This window comes from Fukomys damarensis, unplaced genomic scaffold (genome assembly GCF_012274545.1).
Source record: "Fukomys damarensis isolate Sample0158 unplaced genomic scaffold, DMR_v1.0_HiC HiC_scaffold_12, whole genome shotgun sequence".
Classification (NCBI taxonomy): domain Eukaryota; kingdom Metazoa; phylum Chordata; class Mammalia; order Rodentia; family Bathyergidae; genus Fukomys; species Fukomys damarensis.
In genome coordinates, this window is record NW_022900924.1 from 5,497,501 (window position 1) to 5,513,047 (window position 15,547).

Sequence of the window (15,547 nt, forward strand, 5' to 3'; positions counted from 1 at the left end):
TTTTTTTTTTTTTTTTTAATATCCCAGAAGTGAAGTACCCTTCTTATCACATCGTATTGAGGGTATATGAGAGCTGCATTACCTCCCTGTGATGGTGACCTTCATCACTTGGTAATTGCCTGATGTCTCCACTGTGAATTTCCTGTTTTTCCCCTATTATACTTTGTTCTTTGGGGCAAGTCGCTGTGTTTAGCCCACTAAAGAGGAGGGAGAGACTATGTACATATGTTAAATAGAATCCTTTTTATAAGGAAGATTTTTGGATGCATTATGTGCATTATGAATGAACACCACCCAGTGATCTTGGCCCTTTGCCAGGTTTCTATTTGAGGTGACTTCTGTCCATCCAGCTTGCTCTTTCTTCTGGTTTACTGCTGGTCTTATTTTTAAAAGTTACTGTAGGCTGCACATGGTATAGCACATGCCTGTAATCCCAGCTACTCAGCAGGCTGAGTCAGGAGGCTTGAAATTTCAAGACCAACTCATACAACTCAGACTCAAAAAACAAAACAAAGCAAAGCCCAACAACAACAACAAAAACTCTGAAAAGTGTGGGTGATGTAGCTCAAGGCTCCTTAGCTTCCATCCCAGTATTTTGGGGGAAAAGGGTACTTCAGGTGGATTGTGGAAGTAAAGGCAGCATCCACAGTAAAAATGTGCCTAGATAGGGGAAATTCGGGAAATGAAAAAATAAAATAATGCCTTGTAAAGTAGCAAGAGTTTTGTGTTAAATTCAGCCCTGACTTCCTGGTAGCCAAAGAAATGTGGGAAACATCTGCTCCCAGAATCATAAAGGTCAAATCAGTTCTTCATGAGAAGCATAACTTTTTCTGGTAATAAGATCTGAGCAAAATGTGTAGCCGTATGAAATACAAATCTGTGTGCTAAAGAGCAGGGGTCAGACAACTGTGGGGCAAAGTCCGGCCCACCATCTTGTTTTATAAATAAAGTTTTATTGGAACAGAACCACATCCATTCATTTATAGATTGTATGTGACTGTTTTGGTGCTTTATTGTACACAGTTCAATAGCTATCATAGAGACTACATGGCCCACAAAACCTGGTGTATTTATCTGATCCCTTATAGAAAATGTTTTTCAGCATGTGATTTAGAGGATAACTCCTTAACATTCACTACCAAAATAAAAAGTCATGTAAATTTGTGGGAACATCACTCAGTTTAAGTTGGTAGAACAATTCTCAGGGTGTAGTAGATGAGAGAAAACTTCCACTACAGGGCCCTAGAAGGCAAAGTTTATGAGCCTTTGTTGTGTTGTTGTTTTCTGGTAACGGGGATTGAACTTAAGACCTTGCACTTGCAAGGCAGGCATGGTGCTACTGAGATAAATCCCTGGACCCTTATGAGGCATTCTTATGTGTATAAGAGCTGAGTCTAGTTCCCCTCAGTTAACTTGTTCTAATTCAATTTTAGGGCATGGCACCTGTTTCCAAGCCTTACTGGTTATAGCCAAATGGTGACTGGCAATTGCAGGCTGTCTCTTGCTGCATTTCTCTGGGTATTTGTGATGCCAAAAAAAATCTGTGTGGTCCTTTCCTCTACCCCCGCCCCCATCATTGCGCCTGCTGTAGGAGAGTACAATGGTTCTGTTATAACCAGAGATGATTTTATTCCCCAAGAGTTATCTAGTAACATCTAGTCACATCTGGGGTTGGAGGTGTTAAGTCACATTTAATGCGTAGGAGACAATATTTTTAGATATAGATTATGATAACATTCATCATAGGGAATTTGCACCTGTAAATGCTATTTCTTTATTTTATTTTATTTTATTTTTGGTACTGGGGATCAAACTAGGGACCTTGTGTTTGAGAGGCAGGTGGCAGAACCACTGAGCTAAATCCTTGGCTGTATATGCTATTTTTTGCTTCTTTTTTTCCCATTTCCCCCTTACCTGGACTACCTCTTTCCTCCCCTCTCCACATACAAAAGCTTTGTTTCTATTTTTCCTTCTGTGTTCACTTTTTTTCTTGTCCTTGCCTTCCTTTCTCCCTCCCCCCTCCCTTGTTCGCCTCATTTGAATATTTTTTTTCCAAGACCAAGGGATTTTAGCCAGTGGTTGTAGTAAGTTTATAGGGAAGGGATCCCATTGTTTACAAGCAGGTTTGATTTGGCTGGAAATGCAGAGGAATGGTGGGTGATGTGGTGAGATTACAGAGACACAGATTTCAGAGTTGGGACTGTTCTTTAGGCAGATGCAGATAGAGGCTCACAGGTAGGGCTTTTAGGAGGAGAGGCTGCATTAGAGGGGCCAGTTTGGAGGCTGTTCCAGCCCTCCATGGTCAGAGGAAAGTGGGCATGACTTAGAGGTAAAATCTGCAGAGGGTAGGCCACAGGACTAGGCCTCTCTGAATACAAAGCTGAAACAGATATCTGTCAGAGATGCCTCTCAGGTTTGAATCTGGGCAATTAGAAGGCTAAATATTCACTGACAGACGCAGGAAAGGAGGATTGGGGTGGAAAATGGTGGGTTGGGTGGATGGAGGTTGTTGCCCATAGTAATGTTTACTCATATGTCTATAAATGTATTCTCTCCCCACCAACCTCATAAGGGATTATTCTAACTACTCTTTCTTTGCGAAGTTTTTCTAGTGTAAACCTTGCAAGTCAGGTGATGAAATAGTTTCTTTGGTCCTGAGGATTTGTTATGAATAATTGCCTCCCATCTGCCTTGTTTTGGAGGGTGGGCATCCCCGTTGTCCCCAGAGGACAATGCATGCAGGCATAGGTATGTTTTCTAGATTCCTGTAGCTTTTCTGCCTAGGACCACTGTGAACTGGGAATGAGAGCAGTGGAGAGGACTACATATGTAAGTAGCTGTAAAGATGGGGGATATTGGTTTTATTTGTTTGTTTATTTATATAAGTGCTTGCTGGATGAATAAACTAGAGCAGCTTATTTACCGTGTTTCCATGTTGGTTATTTTTGGATCCAGATAGGAATTTTTAAATCTTCTACAGGTGTCTCTGGACCAAACAGTTGCTCCAGCGTTGGATAGCACCAGTTTGGGGGTAAGCGCTGGCCAGTCTGTGGACAGAGGCAACAGTCAGGCTTTTGGGAACTCCCAGAACATAGAACAGGCCTTCCCTTCCACAATCTCCAGCGACAGCAGGTGAGATTCAAAATGACTCAGCTTACACTCCTGGGGTGGTGGTGGTGGTGAGCGGGCGTCAGGACTGTCTAACCTTAAAGGTCACTGAGACTCCGAATCAAAGCTCTGAGCTGGGTTCTGATTTTGCCACAAATAGTATGTGAGCTCTTGAGTGAGCCAGTCCTCCCTCATGCTTATACGATGGGGCTAATGATTGGCACCCTGTCTTCCTCACAGAATGGCTAATAGGTTCCCTCGGAGACACAGGAAAGGGTCAGACACTGCAGACATACAGGACTTCAGCAGAGAGGCCCCAAACTAAGTCTGTACTAGTTACGGTAGTGCCCGCAGTGCAGTGCCATGCACAAGATAGCATGCAGTCGGCAGGAAATGAACAGTGAATGAGCTAGTCACTCATTGTGGCCAACCATGGCAGTTATTTTCTCATTCCCGAGTATCTGGGGGCGAAAAGAAGCTGCCTGTACCTTATTCGCTTGAGAAAGTACCCTTGCTTTTTTTTTGGAAAAGTTAATTAAAAATTTAATCAACACATAATATGTATAGACTTATAGGGTAATGTCCCCTGGCTTTACATGCTGAGGTCAATTCAGAATTATTTTTTATTTCCTTCCCAGCTGTATTTGCTTTATAATAATTTGTTCTAATCTGTTTTTGTTGCTTCACTATGTGTACTGACTGAGAAGTCCTTGACTAAATTATCTAAGAAACTTGAATTTTTCACCCTTGTCCCTGAGAGCAGAAAGTTGTAAATTCTCTGCTGGCTTTACACCTGCCTCGTGCACCGCAGCATGTTCATTTTGGCCAGTGAAGGCAGTGATCAGCTCAGTCCTAGATGTCTCTCTGTCCCCTCCTAGGCCCAATTCCCTGTCAAGCCTAGATGGCTTTTTGTTTCTGGCCATAGAAGAGATTGGAGGGCCTGCCTTATGCATGGGAAGGAAGTACATCATTATGCTTCCTCACTGCTTATAAGGGCACAGTGGCAGGTTTTCTTTTGCTTTTGGAAAATGAGAGGAACTGGGAGTATAGTATTTAGGCTAGAAGTGAGAAGACCAAATGACATGGCAGACAGAACCAGAGCCAATGACTGAAAGTTAAAAAGAGAAGATTCTATTTCATAAGAAACTTACTAGCAATGGATACTGCTGCATGGAATGGACAGCATTTGAATGAGCTGAGTTCTCTGCCTTTGAAGGTTTTCATGCAGGGAAAACAGCTGCTTGTTCAGACTTACGTTCAGCAGAGCATCAGGATTAGGAGGAAGCTCATTTCAAATGTCCTTAAAGGTTTTCCTAACCCCAGTTGTTTGAAATGCTGCAGTGAGCCCTAAACACTCCAAATTAGCTAGCAGAAGAGTGTGGGATGGAGGCAAGAGAGAGGTTTAAGAAGCTTGAAAAAGCTTCTGAATAACCCCCAGCATTGGCCCGATTTGGTGTGAGTGATCACTGTGGTGCTGACTATTACTCATGTTTTAAGGGACTGTCATTCTGTCAAAGAACTTAGGTAGCAGGTAATAGAAAGATATGGCTGATCTGGATTCAGATCCAGACCCTGTTACCTCCCAGCTCTGTGACCTTCTTCACCAGTTCCTTTAACCAATCTGAGTTTTGCAGAGCAATTACTGTTAATATGTTTACTGTTTGGGGCTTCATGTGTCATAAGTCCTGTGTTCAATACTGTGCCTCACAGCTACTCTGAAAGACTGGAATAGCATCATCAGTTTTTCAGATGAGGAACCTGAGGCCAAGAAAAGCCACTGGTTAGTTATGACATTCTGTCCCCCAGGCTCTGACTTATTATTGGACACTCTCGGTTCAAGATTAAACAAAGTGATTTGAGAAAGGCCTTTAAGGAAAAAATCACAGTGGTCCAAGGAAATTTCTTGAACATGTTTGGGCCTACAGCATAAACGTGAAAGAGAAGATGCTTATTGTGGGTGACTATATTTAAACATGAGTTCACTCTTAATTCTTTTTTTTTTTAGATAAGTTCTAAGGCTGGCCTCAAACTCATTGTCCTTCTGCCTTAGCTTCCAGAGTGCTAGGGTTACACGTGTACACCACCATCCTCCTCCCTCCTCCTGCGCCTCCTCCTCTCCTCTTCTTTTCTTCTTTCCCTCTCTTCCTCCCTCTCTCTTTCCCCTTTTCTTTCCTTCCGTCCTCCCTCCACCCCTCCCTTTCTTTCTCTTCTCTTCTTTTCTTTTCCTTTCCCTTCCCTCCCTGTCTCCCTTCCTGTCCCCTCCCTTCCTTTTCCTCCCTCCTTTTCTTCCTTTCTTTTTCTTTTCTTTTTTCTTTATCTCCTCCCTCCCTCCCCTTCTCTTCTCCTTCCTTCCTTTCTCCCTGTTCCTCTTCCCCACCCCATACAAACAGCACAGTTACTGCTCGTTGTCTATGAATTGCTTTCAGGACACTGACAGATGCAAAATGTGCGCACTCAAGTCCTGTGTGTAAAATGGCATGGTATTTGTATCTACCCTGCATATATTCTTTCTTCCCTTCCTTCCTTTCTTCTTCCCTCTTACTTCTTCCTTCCTCTCCCCTCCCCCATCTCTTTCTGTCTCTTTCTTTCCCTCCCCCCTGCCCTCTCTCCCTTCCTCACCCTCTCTTTCTCACATATTTTTGGAAGTAGGGAACCCCCAGAGTACAGGTGTCCCAAATTTGCTTGAGTGCCTTCAGTATCAATAGCATCCATTGTATCCTGGTTTCTGTCTCCAAAAAACATAGAGAGTGTTCCTGATATTTGTGCTCTTGACAATGTGTGTGCCCTCTTGCTTTATTACACTCTGTGTTACATACAGCTCTCAGCAGCAGGCAGCAGGTTCCTTGACATCATCCTCCACCCTGGTAGAGATCCTAGAAGCCATGAAGCATCCCTCGTAAGTGACTTATCATGTGTATGGTGCAGGGACTGGAGGTTTGGGAGGTCCCAGGAGGCCTGTGCCATGGTACCGTTCAGGAAGTGTGGGTGGGTGGGTTCATACCTGTCTCTGCTGCTCGCCAGCTGTGAGATTGGGCTGTGGGCAAGTTACCTGACTGTGAATGTCTGTTAGTACAATTGGATTTATTATTTTTTTATTTTTTTCCATTTTCTTTTTTCCTTTGTTTTGTACAGTGGGATTTTTTTTTGTCGGGGTAGTATTGGGGATCAAACTCAGGACCTGGTGCTTGCAAGGCAGACAGTGGTACCACTGAGCTAAATCCCTAGCCTACAATGGGATTTTTAAAGTGATTTAAGCACAGTTGTTAAAAAGATTAAATGAAATATAATGCCTGCTAAGCAAGGTAATCCTCTAATGTCAGTTCCATTCTCCTCCCTTTCTCCTGTTTCCTCAGACCTTTTTTTGTTTTGTTTTGTTTTTTTGTCTTGTCCTGAGGGGTTCTCTCAAGCTAAGAATTGCATATTCTAGAGAAATTACTGTACAGGGTCCTCACTTCCAGCAGTAGGTGATTTTATGGGAGTCCTTTCTTGTCTTTTTTCCTGCTTGTTGCCCCTGGGCACATACCTACCCTGCTCACTGCCTTGAAACCCAGGACAGGAGTCCAGCTGCTGTCTGAACAGAAGGGCCTCTCACCGTGCTGCTTCATCAGTGCGGAGGTGGTGCACTGGCTGATGAACAATGTGGAAGGGGTCCAGACACAGGCGATGGCCATTGACATTGTGCAGGTGAGATAGCAAGACTGGGCCCACAGAACCACCAGGCCCTGCTTCGGAAGTAGTCACCCAAGGCAGTGCTGAGATCTGTGGTTTGGTGGGAGGAGGATCTGTTTTTAATAAGTAGGAAACCTGTCTACAATTGATAAAAGGAGAGGTTTTATTTTCAAATATATTTTATCTGGACTTAAAAGTGTAACAGAATTTGTTCTCTGAACCGAAATGTTCTGTATGGAATCTGTGCATGTTTGAGCCTCAGCAAAATCTCTGTGAAAGATTTTTTTTTTTTTTTAATAGGGAACGCTTCATGAATTGGCACATCATCCTTGGCCATGCTAATCTTCTGTATCGTTCCAATTTTGGTGTATGTGCTGCTGAAGCGAGCACTCTCTGTGAAAGATTTTCAGAGAACACTCTCCCCGTGACCTCAGGTCCCCATTGTACCCTGGTTAATGCCTGTTTATCCAAGACCAGAGCCAAGCTCTGCGTCAGTGGCCTCTGGTGCCCCGTATTACTCTGTGAGGTCTTACTGTACCAGCATGAAGAGTGTGTCTTTATCGCTCTCATCCCCTGCCTAGACGAGGGAGTTACCAACCTCTCCTTTCCCCTCTGGGGATCAAACCCAGAGCCTTGTGCATGGTAGCAAGCACTCTAGCACTAAGCCATATCCTTAGCCCAGAGGGCCCACTTCTTATTGTTTATTTCCATATCACCATTGCTTAGCATGCTATTGGCCGAATTTAATTCCACTGTTCAGAACTGGAATTCAACATGAGAGGAGAGGGATGTTGGCTGAGGCAGTTCATGCTATCCTGTTAATACTAGGGTCCCTGCTAGAAATTAGTGGCATCAGTTGGGTTGTTATCACTGAAATATAAAATCAAAAGCTGGTTTGAATAGGTATGTAATCTTCACTTCTCTCTTTAAGAGTCTCAACGTGCTATTTTGCATAGTCTTTTCCTGGTAATTTTATTTACTCCTGAGAATAATATTTCCTTGTTCCTACAGTAAAGTGCTATTAAAGCAGTAAAAATGAATGAACTGAAAGTATACATATCAAGATAGGTAAATTTCAGAAGCATGGTATGATGGAAAACAGCTTATAAAATGATAAAATATCATGCCCTTTATTTAACACTTAAAATCCCACAAGCATACCTCATTGTCATGCCAATATATGTCTATATAATAACATTTTAAAAAAACATAATTGAGAATATTGCTCTTTATTTCTGTGAAGAGAGGAAGAGGGATGGGATTTGGAAGAATCCATAGGGACTTTTTTTTTTTTTTTTTAATAAAAAAGTACAGGGCCAGGGATTTAGCTCAGTGGTACCAGACCTGCCTTGCACACACAAGGTCCTGAGTTTGATCCCTGGTACTGGGTGGGGACGGCGGGGTTACAGTAATACCCCTTATCCACAATTCCGTTTTCCAGGGTTTAGTTACCTGTGGTCAGACCAAGGTCCAAAAATATTAAATGGCAAATTCCAAAAATAAATAATCCATATGTTTTAAGTAACCTTTAATATAGTTTATTCTTATAATTGTTCGATTTTATTTTTGTTTTTAATCACTTACTGTACCTAATTTATAAATTAAACTGCATCATATGTATATACATATAGGATAAAAACAATACTGTTGTCCTGGAACACCAGTGGATGTCAAGATTTGCATATACTCAAGTTCCTTATATGAAATGACATAATGTTTGCATATATATCCTACATTTACCCTCTCCTGATTACTTATAATGCCTAATACAATGTAAATGCCATTTAAATAATTGTTATAATGTATTGTTTAGGGAATGATGACAAGAAGGATGTCTGCACACATTTAGTACAGATGTAACGTTTTCTTTCTAGATATTTTGATCTGCAGTTGGTTAAGTTCATAGATATGGAGGGCCAACTGTATGTATAGGGTTTGATACTATATAGTTTCAGGCATCCTTTCAGCATGTTGGAACCTATCCCTGTCAGATAAAGAAGGGCTAGTGCATAGCAAAATGTTAAATTTATGAAAACTGGATGGTGTTCTACCTGGGTTTTCTTTATACTTTTCTGTAAATTTGAAACATCTGCCAACATACTATGCATTTAAATCTTTTGATATGACTTAGACCAGGCAAAACATTTAATGTAATGCAAGCTTCATATCTAATGGTGGGGGAAGGAGAAAGAGGAGGGTCTCCTCAGTCCTCCTGTCACTCCCCGACTCCATAGCATAACTGAGGGCTGCCCTTCTGGTATATCTCTGTGGGAATTCAGAGTCTCTCTGTCTCTCCTAGAAAATGCTGGAAGAGCAGCTCATCACACACGCATCTGGTGAAGCATGGCGGACCTTCATCTATGGCTTCTACTTCTACAAGATGGTGATGGATAAAGAACCTGATCGAGGTCAGAGCCGAGGCGAAGGCAGCTGCCAATAGGGGCTGGTTACAGTGCTTTTTATAACAGTGCTGCTGCTTTTTTTTTTTTTCCTGGGTACCAGGATTGAACTCAAGACCTTGTGCTTGCATGGCAGATGTGGCACCACTGAACTAAATCCCCTGCCCATGACAGTGCTTCTTGAGTTCAGTGTGTGATTTTGTATTCCAAGTTGATGGATCTGTCAACTTCTTATTCATTTCTACTTAAGTATAACCAGAAAGAGACCAAGGGACCTGGTGTGAGAACCCCACGGGTGTTTTTGGTGGCCATTTTTAATTGTAGTGTCTTCCACCACCCAGTGCAAGCGGTTCTGATGAAATATGATGAGCTCCAATCTGTGACTTCTCACTTTCTCTATCACTTCTTACTTGCTGGGTTTCCAGTTTGATTTGTTCCCGCAGCAAGACTTCTGAGTCCTATCAAGTTTTCCAAGTTCAGCTTTAAGTAGTCATCCCTTGGTATTAGAGGACGATTGGTTCTAGGATGCCTTTTCTCCTAGGTTACAAAAATCCACAAATGTTCAAATCTCTGATATAAAATGGCATATAGTATTTGCATATAACCAGTACTATTCTTTGTATAGTTTAAATCATCTTTAAATTACTTGTAATACCTAATACAATGTGAGTACTGTCATACTGTATTGTTTAGGAAATAATAAGAAAAAAAGTCTTTACATGTTTAGTATTTTTTTGGTACCGGGGATCAAACTTGGGTCCTTGAGCTTGTGGGGCAGGCAGCGGCACCGAGCTAAATCCCTGGCCCAACATGTTTAGTACAAACACAGTTTTTTTCTGAATATTTTTGATGTGTGGCTGGTTGATTTTGGATACAGAGCCCACAGATCCGGAGGGCTAACTGTATATTGATTGATTGATTGATTGATTGCAGTGTTAGGGATCAGGTCTCCTATATCCCTGGCGACACTCAGGACTCACAACAGTATGTCTAGTACACACAGCACACATGAAGACCTTGCCTAAAAGTGACTCCCATCCTGCAAACAGATGGTTTCTCCACATCTGAATCTCAGGAGTTGTGTATGAAAGGATTCAGCTGCTGTCTCTCATTGTGTTCTCTTGTTCAAGGACATGCCAGAAGTGGATCTATGTGGGATTTATTTTTCTCCTTGTAGCCACTATATGTCTGTTGATGCCTTTTTCCTTAAAATCTAAGTTTGACCAATAAATATCTGTTTTGGCTTTGAATTGAAAACAAAACAAGTTACCATTATATGCTCTGAAACTAAGAATATAAAATTGAAGTAATGTTCACACAACATAAAGTTAACCACTTTAATTGGACATCTGGAACAGTCATGCTGTTGTGTGACTACTACTTCTATCTAGTTCCAGACCATTTTTGTCATCCCAAAAAGGAAATGCCATCCACATTGGCGGTCACTCCCTATCTGTCCTTCCCCCATTCCCTGGGTAACCACTGATATGCTCTCTGTCCCTAGAGATTTGCCTACTCTGTATATTTCATATAAATGGAGTTATGCTGTATGTGACTTTTATGTCTGGTTTCTTTTACTACGTGTAATGTTTTCAAGTTCATCCATGTTGTAGCATGCAACAGCAAAAAGAATAATCATGATAACAATAAAAAGTGGTGCTGAGGGATTCTTCTCTCCTCTCTACTTTTTCCAGTGGCCACACAGCAGCACACAGCAACTTGGCACACAGCAGGAGTGGATGACTTTGCCAGCTTCCAGCGCAAATGGTTTGAGGTGGCCTTTGTGGCAGAAGAACTTTTGCACTCTGAGATTCCTGCCTTCCTCCTGCCCTGGCTACCCAGCCGTCCAGCCTCCTATGCAAGTAGGCACAGCTCCTTTAGTCGAAGTTTTGGAGGACGGAGCCAGGCAGCTGCACTTTTAGGTAAATGCTTGACTTAACTGGAGTCTGGGTTTACACTGGCAAATGGCTAGGAAAGAGTGGCAGCCAACCAAGAGAATGGTGCCAGAATTAGAGCCACTGTGGCCATCGCGTTAGCCACTATGTCTGTTGGCGTTGAGGGTTCCTATGCTGTCTTCCTGAAAGACTAGGTCTAGTTTCGTTGCTGTCTTCACCAACAGACAGTATTTAGAACCTCTCAAATCACAGCATGGTGCCAAACTTGCACAGATAGGAGAGAATAGAAAGTATGACCACTTTTCCACAAGGCCCACAGGATACAGCGGTTGTTAGCTGGTGCTCTCTTCGGGTTTAGTTTCTGCCAGAAGGCTTTTCTAGAATTCTAGCATCAACAGGATCTCAGAAGAGGAAGGACTATAAAAGATGATCCATTCCAGACACTCGACTGAGTATCATTCACCACTCATCTCTTCATCTCCAGTTGTGCTTACAACACTAAGAAATGTCAGCTGGAATTCTTTCCTCTTTTCCATGATTCCTGTAGGTAACATAGGGGTGAATACCTGCTTATGAAAATAGATAGGAAATAGAGACCTTTGCTCTGGGGGCCAGCCCAAGGGATTGAGATATGAATTTCTTTAAATTCTTTACATTTCAAAGATTCATGTGGTGGGTGAGGCACCACAGGATTAATCTGTGGGTCACATTGAAGAGATCCTGAAAACCCTCTGGAAGGAAGCAACAGCAACATAAACTCCAGTGAAATGCCACCTTCAGACCATTTGTCGCTACACTTGATCTTAGCCAAAAGGCCGAGAAGTGATGCAGACCACTTGTCTCTTAAAGTCCAGATTGTTGAAATTTTTTTTTGTACTGGGATCAAACTCTGGACCTTTGCGCTTACAAAAGCTCTGGTACAGTGTTTTTGTTTTTGTTTTTTTTTGTACCAGGGATCGAACTCAAGACCTTTGGTTTGTGAGGCAGGTGGTGGCACCAATGAGCTAAACCCCAGCTCTGGATTTTTTTTTTTTTTTTTTTTTGGTACTGGGTATTGAACTTGGGTCCTCACATTTGCCAAGCAGGTAGCAGAACCACTGAGCTAAATCCCCGGCCCTGGAATTCTTATTTAGCTGGTAAAGTGAACACCTTTATAGCGATCACAGTTTCCAGAGCCTTAGATTTGCTTAGATCTTGGCATGACTCTGACTTCACCTTGCACCCAACCCATTGCTGACCAGTGTTCTGTGTGAGAAGTGAAGGAGTGGAGAAGATGAGGCAGAACCACGAGAGGAGCAGCTCCTCCTCCCTTCACCCAAACACATGACTTTCCCTTCTCCCTTTTGTTGTACTTGTAACTCCCTTTCCTTGAAGTCATCTGTGATCAAGGTGGCCGCATACTCACTGTTATTCTGAGGAGCTCATTTCCAGCAACCTAAATCACACAGAGCACTCCCTGGGCTTGAGACCAAAGGACTATGGAGCAGCTGAACTAGCAAGCAGCAGTCTCGTGCATTTTATGCCATGCAAGAGCCTACTAGAGGCAGCAAGTGCAAGGCCAGAAGATGTAAAGGCGGGGAGAGTAAAGTAGTCTAACAATAAAAGTGGAGCGAGGACTACCTCTTAGAAGTAAAATAAACAAGCTAGGCGTGGCAGCACACACCTGTAATCGCAGCTAACTGGAAGGCTGAGGCAGGAGGATTGGAAGATTGACGCCAGCCTGGGCAACTTAATGAGACTCTGTCTCAAAAAAATTTTATAGCACAAGAATTCCATAAAGTACAATGTTAATCATTCAGAGCTAGCACTGGATTGCATTTGGGGAGATTCTCAAGAAACTAAGTTTTATCCCATATACCCCACTAAGTCAAGTTTATTTTTAATAGCCAAGTTTTAAGGCCTGTTTTTTCCTTACCTGAAAGCTAGGAGTTTTCATCTCTGAGGAGCAAGGACTAAGCCTGAAAGCTAGTTGCTTTCAGATATATACCAAAGAGAGAGTTGAAATCTCCCATTCCCAAGGTTACGTTCTGAGACAAAGGTGAGAGTTATTGTAAATAAATATTGGATCATGTGTGGTGACACTGTATTTACCTGAGAGTTGAAGTCAGCAAAAACATTCCTGAAGAACCCAGTAAAATTTCAAATTCCAAGTGTTACTTCCTTGTCATGAGAGGGCCTCAGTCAGAAAGAGCCGTTTGCTGCATTCTCACAAGTTTGGTTACAGGTTTCTCAGTAATACCCCAGATTAGAGACATTGAATCAGAGGTACATGATAGCAGCAAATGTACCACTAATTCACTTTGGCAAATGTTTTCCAAAATATACTTGTTAAGTTTTGATCCTTTTGAGGTGGGAGGGAGCTATTATTTATTTGGAAAACACTTGAAGGTGTTTGATAAAAGGAATTATTCTATTATGAATCTTTTCTCACAGTGCATATAAAATGTTAGAACAGGGCTTCTCAAAATTGGTGGTGTGAACATTTTGGGCGAGTTATCTTTATCGTAGGAGGCTGTCCTCTGCATTGTAAAATATCTAGGGTCGTCCCTTGTTCTAACCACTAGATGCCAGTTCTACTTCCCCACCCCTAGTGTGACAGAATGTCTCCTGATGTTGGCCACACTGTGCTCTGGGGTTTGTGTGTATACAAAATTATCCCCGGTGATAACCACTGCCCTGGGGGGAAAGAGCCATGAATGGAACGTTGGGGACACCTGCAAGGTTTTGAAGCTCATTAGTAACTTCTCTAAGCAAGTGTCGGGTCATCATGTCACAAGGGGTGTTTCACCTGGGTTCAAAGCCCTGCCACAAAACTGCAGCTCTCTCAGTGTAGCATTTCTTCCCTTCTGCCACCCATTCCAGCATGCTTTTTCTAGTCCTGAATTCAACAGTTCTTTGATCCCCATCAGGAATCACAAGCAAATGATCTTGTCATCTCTCTGTTCTCCCTCATCCACTTCACATCTTCACTTGCCTCACTAAAACTTCCTAACTATAGATCCCCTGCCCAGAATCAATCAGAAGTTAAATCCAGATTCCTTTTTCCTTTTGCCAGTAGCTACATCTATTCCTGCTTAGCCCAGTATCCCAGCCCTCTCAGTATTTATTTTTCCTCTCAGTATTTTGACAGCCTCTCTTTTTCTGAACTTGCCCTATTGACTAAAGTGTCCCCATAAAAACATCCTTATTGGTCTACTTGAGGCACACTCCTATTGGTAAAAGCTTAAATCAAGTTTTTGTTCATCTCTTCTGCTGGAATAGCACTTCCCAAGATTAACAGGGAGCCCCAAATTCCTTAGATTAGTGGCTACTCTGCCGTTTTAGTCCCTGTCAGTAGCATTTGTTAGAAGATCCCTAACTGCTCCTTTAAATGCTTCCCCTGTATGGCTCTCAAACACAACTTTTGACTGTCCTCCATTTTTGTCAGATCTCCTTTGCTGGTTTTGCCTAAGCAATCTCTCAATATTGCAGCAGGCAAGCCTCCTTCCCTCAGCTGGTAAGACCCTTTGTGGGCCCTCTTTGCTGTGTCCTAAGCACAGTGCCTTCATTATCCTGAGATCTGATCACTCCTAAATTTTCATCTTTCTACATACTATGCATTCCTGTTTGAGACTTAGCCATCCATCCATCTGCTACATGTCGAGGAGATGACTGGCTATACAGTGTTCAAACATATGTCTGCTGTTCCCCTCACATGCCTGCTTCTCCTTCTCATTCTGGCACTTGGGCCAGGAAAACCGATCACTCTTCACATACTTTTTTCTCTTCCACATTTTTTTTTTTGTATGCTTGTATAGCTTGTGTATTTTTCTACTTCCACAAGTACTTAAGCTTAAGGGTGATGAACTTTGTTTTATTCACTGGCTATCCCTACACCTACAACAATACTTGACATGTAGTCAACTTTAATAAATATTTTTGTCAAAATATATGAATGAATGTATGTAATTTGGCAGTGTTGGGGAAAAGTGAATTTGGAACATTAGGTCTGGAATCAGCAAACGCAACAGTAAGCAATTAGCTTACCATCAGAAAGTTTTGTTATTCATTCTATCGAAAATGCTGCCAGCCACTAGAACCTTTCCAGCCTTGTTTCACTTAATTCTCACTCCTCTCTGGAGCAGCTGGGCTGCCACATCTCAGTTTGCAGACAGCAACCAGGAGGAATAAAGCAACATTCTCAGAGACACATGGCTAGCTTAGATTGTCTGACTCCGCATCCAGAACTGTTCTCATTTTGCATGTTCTAGTTTTTGAGAGAACAGTAAGTGATACACCTGGCAGCTCAGTATCAGATCATCTGGGTGTCATTCAGTACCCTAGTTCTCACTCCCCTGTCTCTCAACAGAAGCTCTTCAAAATTGCTGAGGAGTTGCTTTGTCCTTGTCAGTGATAAGAGCCCTTTAGAGCTTCTGCCTCCAGAACCCTGGTCCAAGCTGACTTCTTCAGATTAAAAAAAAAAAAAAAAAAAAAAAC

General features: G+C 42.3%; 1 protein-coding gene and 1 pseudogene across 13 annotated transcripts in view; one reads left to right on the forward strand and one right to left on the reverse strand.

The window, feature by feature from the left end:
- Positions 1-15,547, forward strand: part of Depdc5 (DEP domain containing 5, GATOR1 subcomplex subunit) — a 135,039-nt gene that overhangs the window by 99,393 nt on the left and 20,099 nt on the right. For all 13 annotated transcript variants that reach the window (XM_010603855.2, XM_010603858.2, XM_010603857.2 and 10 more), the window contains 5 exons: positions 2,981-3,132; positions 5,927-6,004; positions 6,660-6,792; positions 9,077-9,185; positions 10,871-11,098. In XM_010603855.2, the coding sequence (XP_010602157.1) occupies positions 2,981-3,132; positions 5,927-6,004; positions 6,660-6,792; positions 9,077-9,185; positions 10,871-11,098 (700 nt within the window). The remainder of the gene's footprint in view (positions 1-2,980; positions 3,133-5,926; positions 6,005-6,659; positions 6,793-9,076; positions 9,186-10,870; positions 11,099-15,547) is intronic.
- LOC117285759 lies at positions 7,070-7,167 on the reverse strand (annotated as a pseudogene).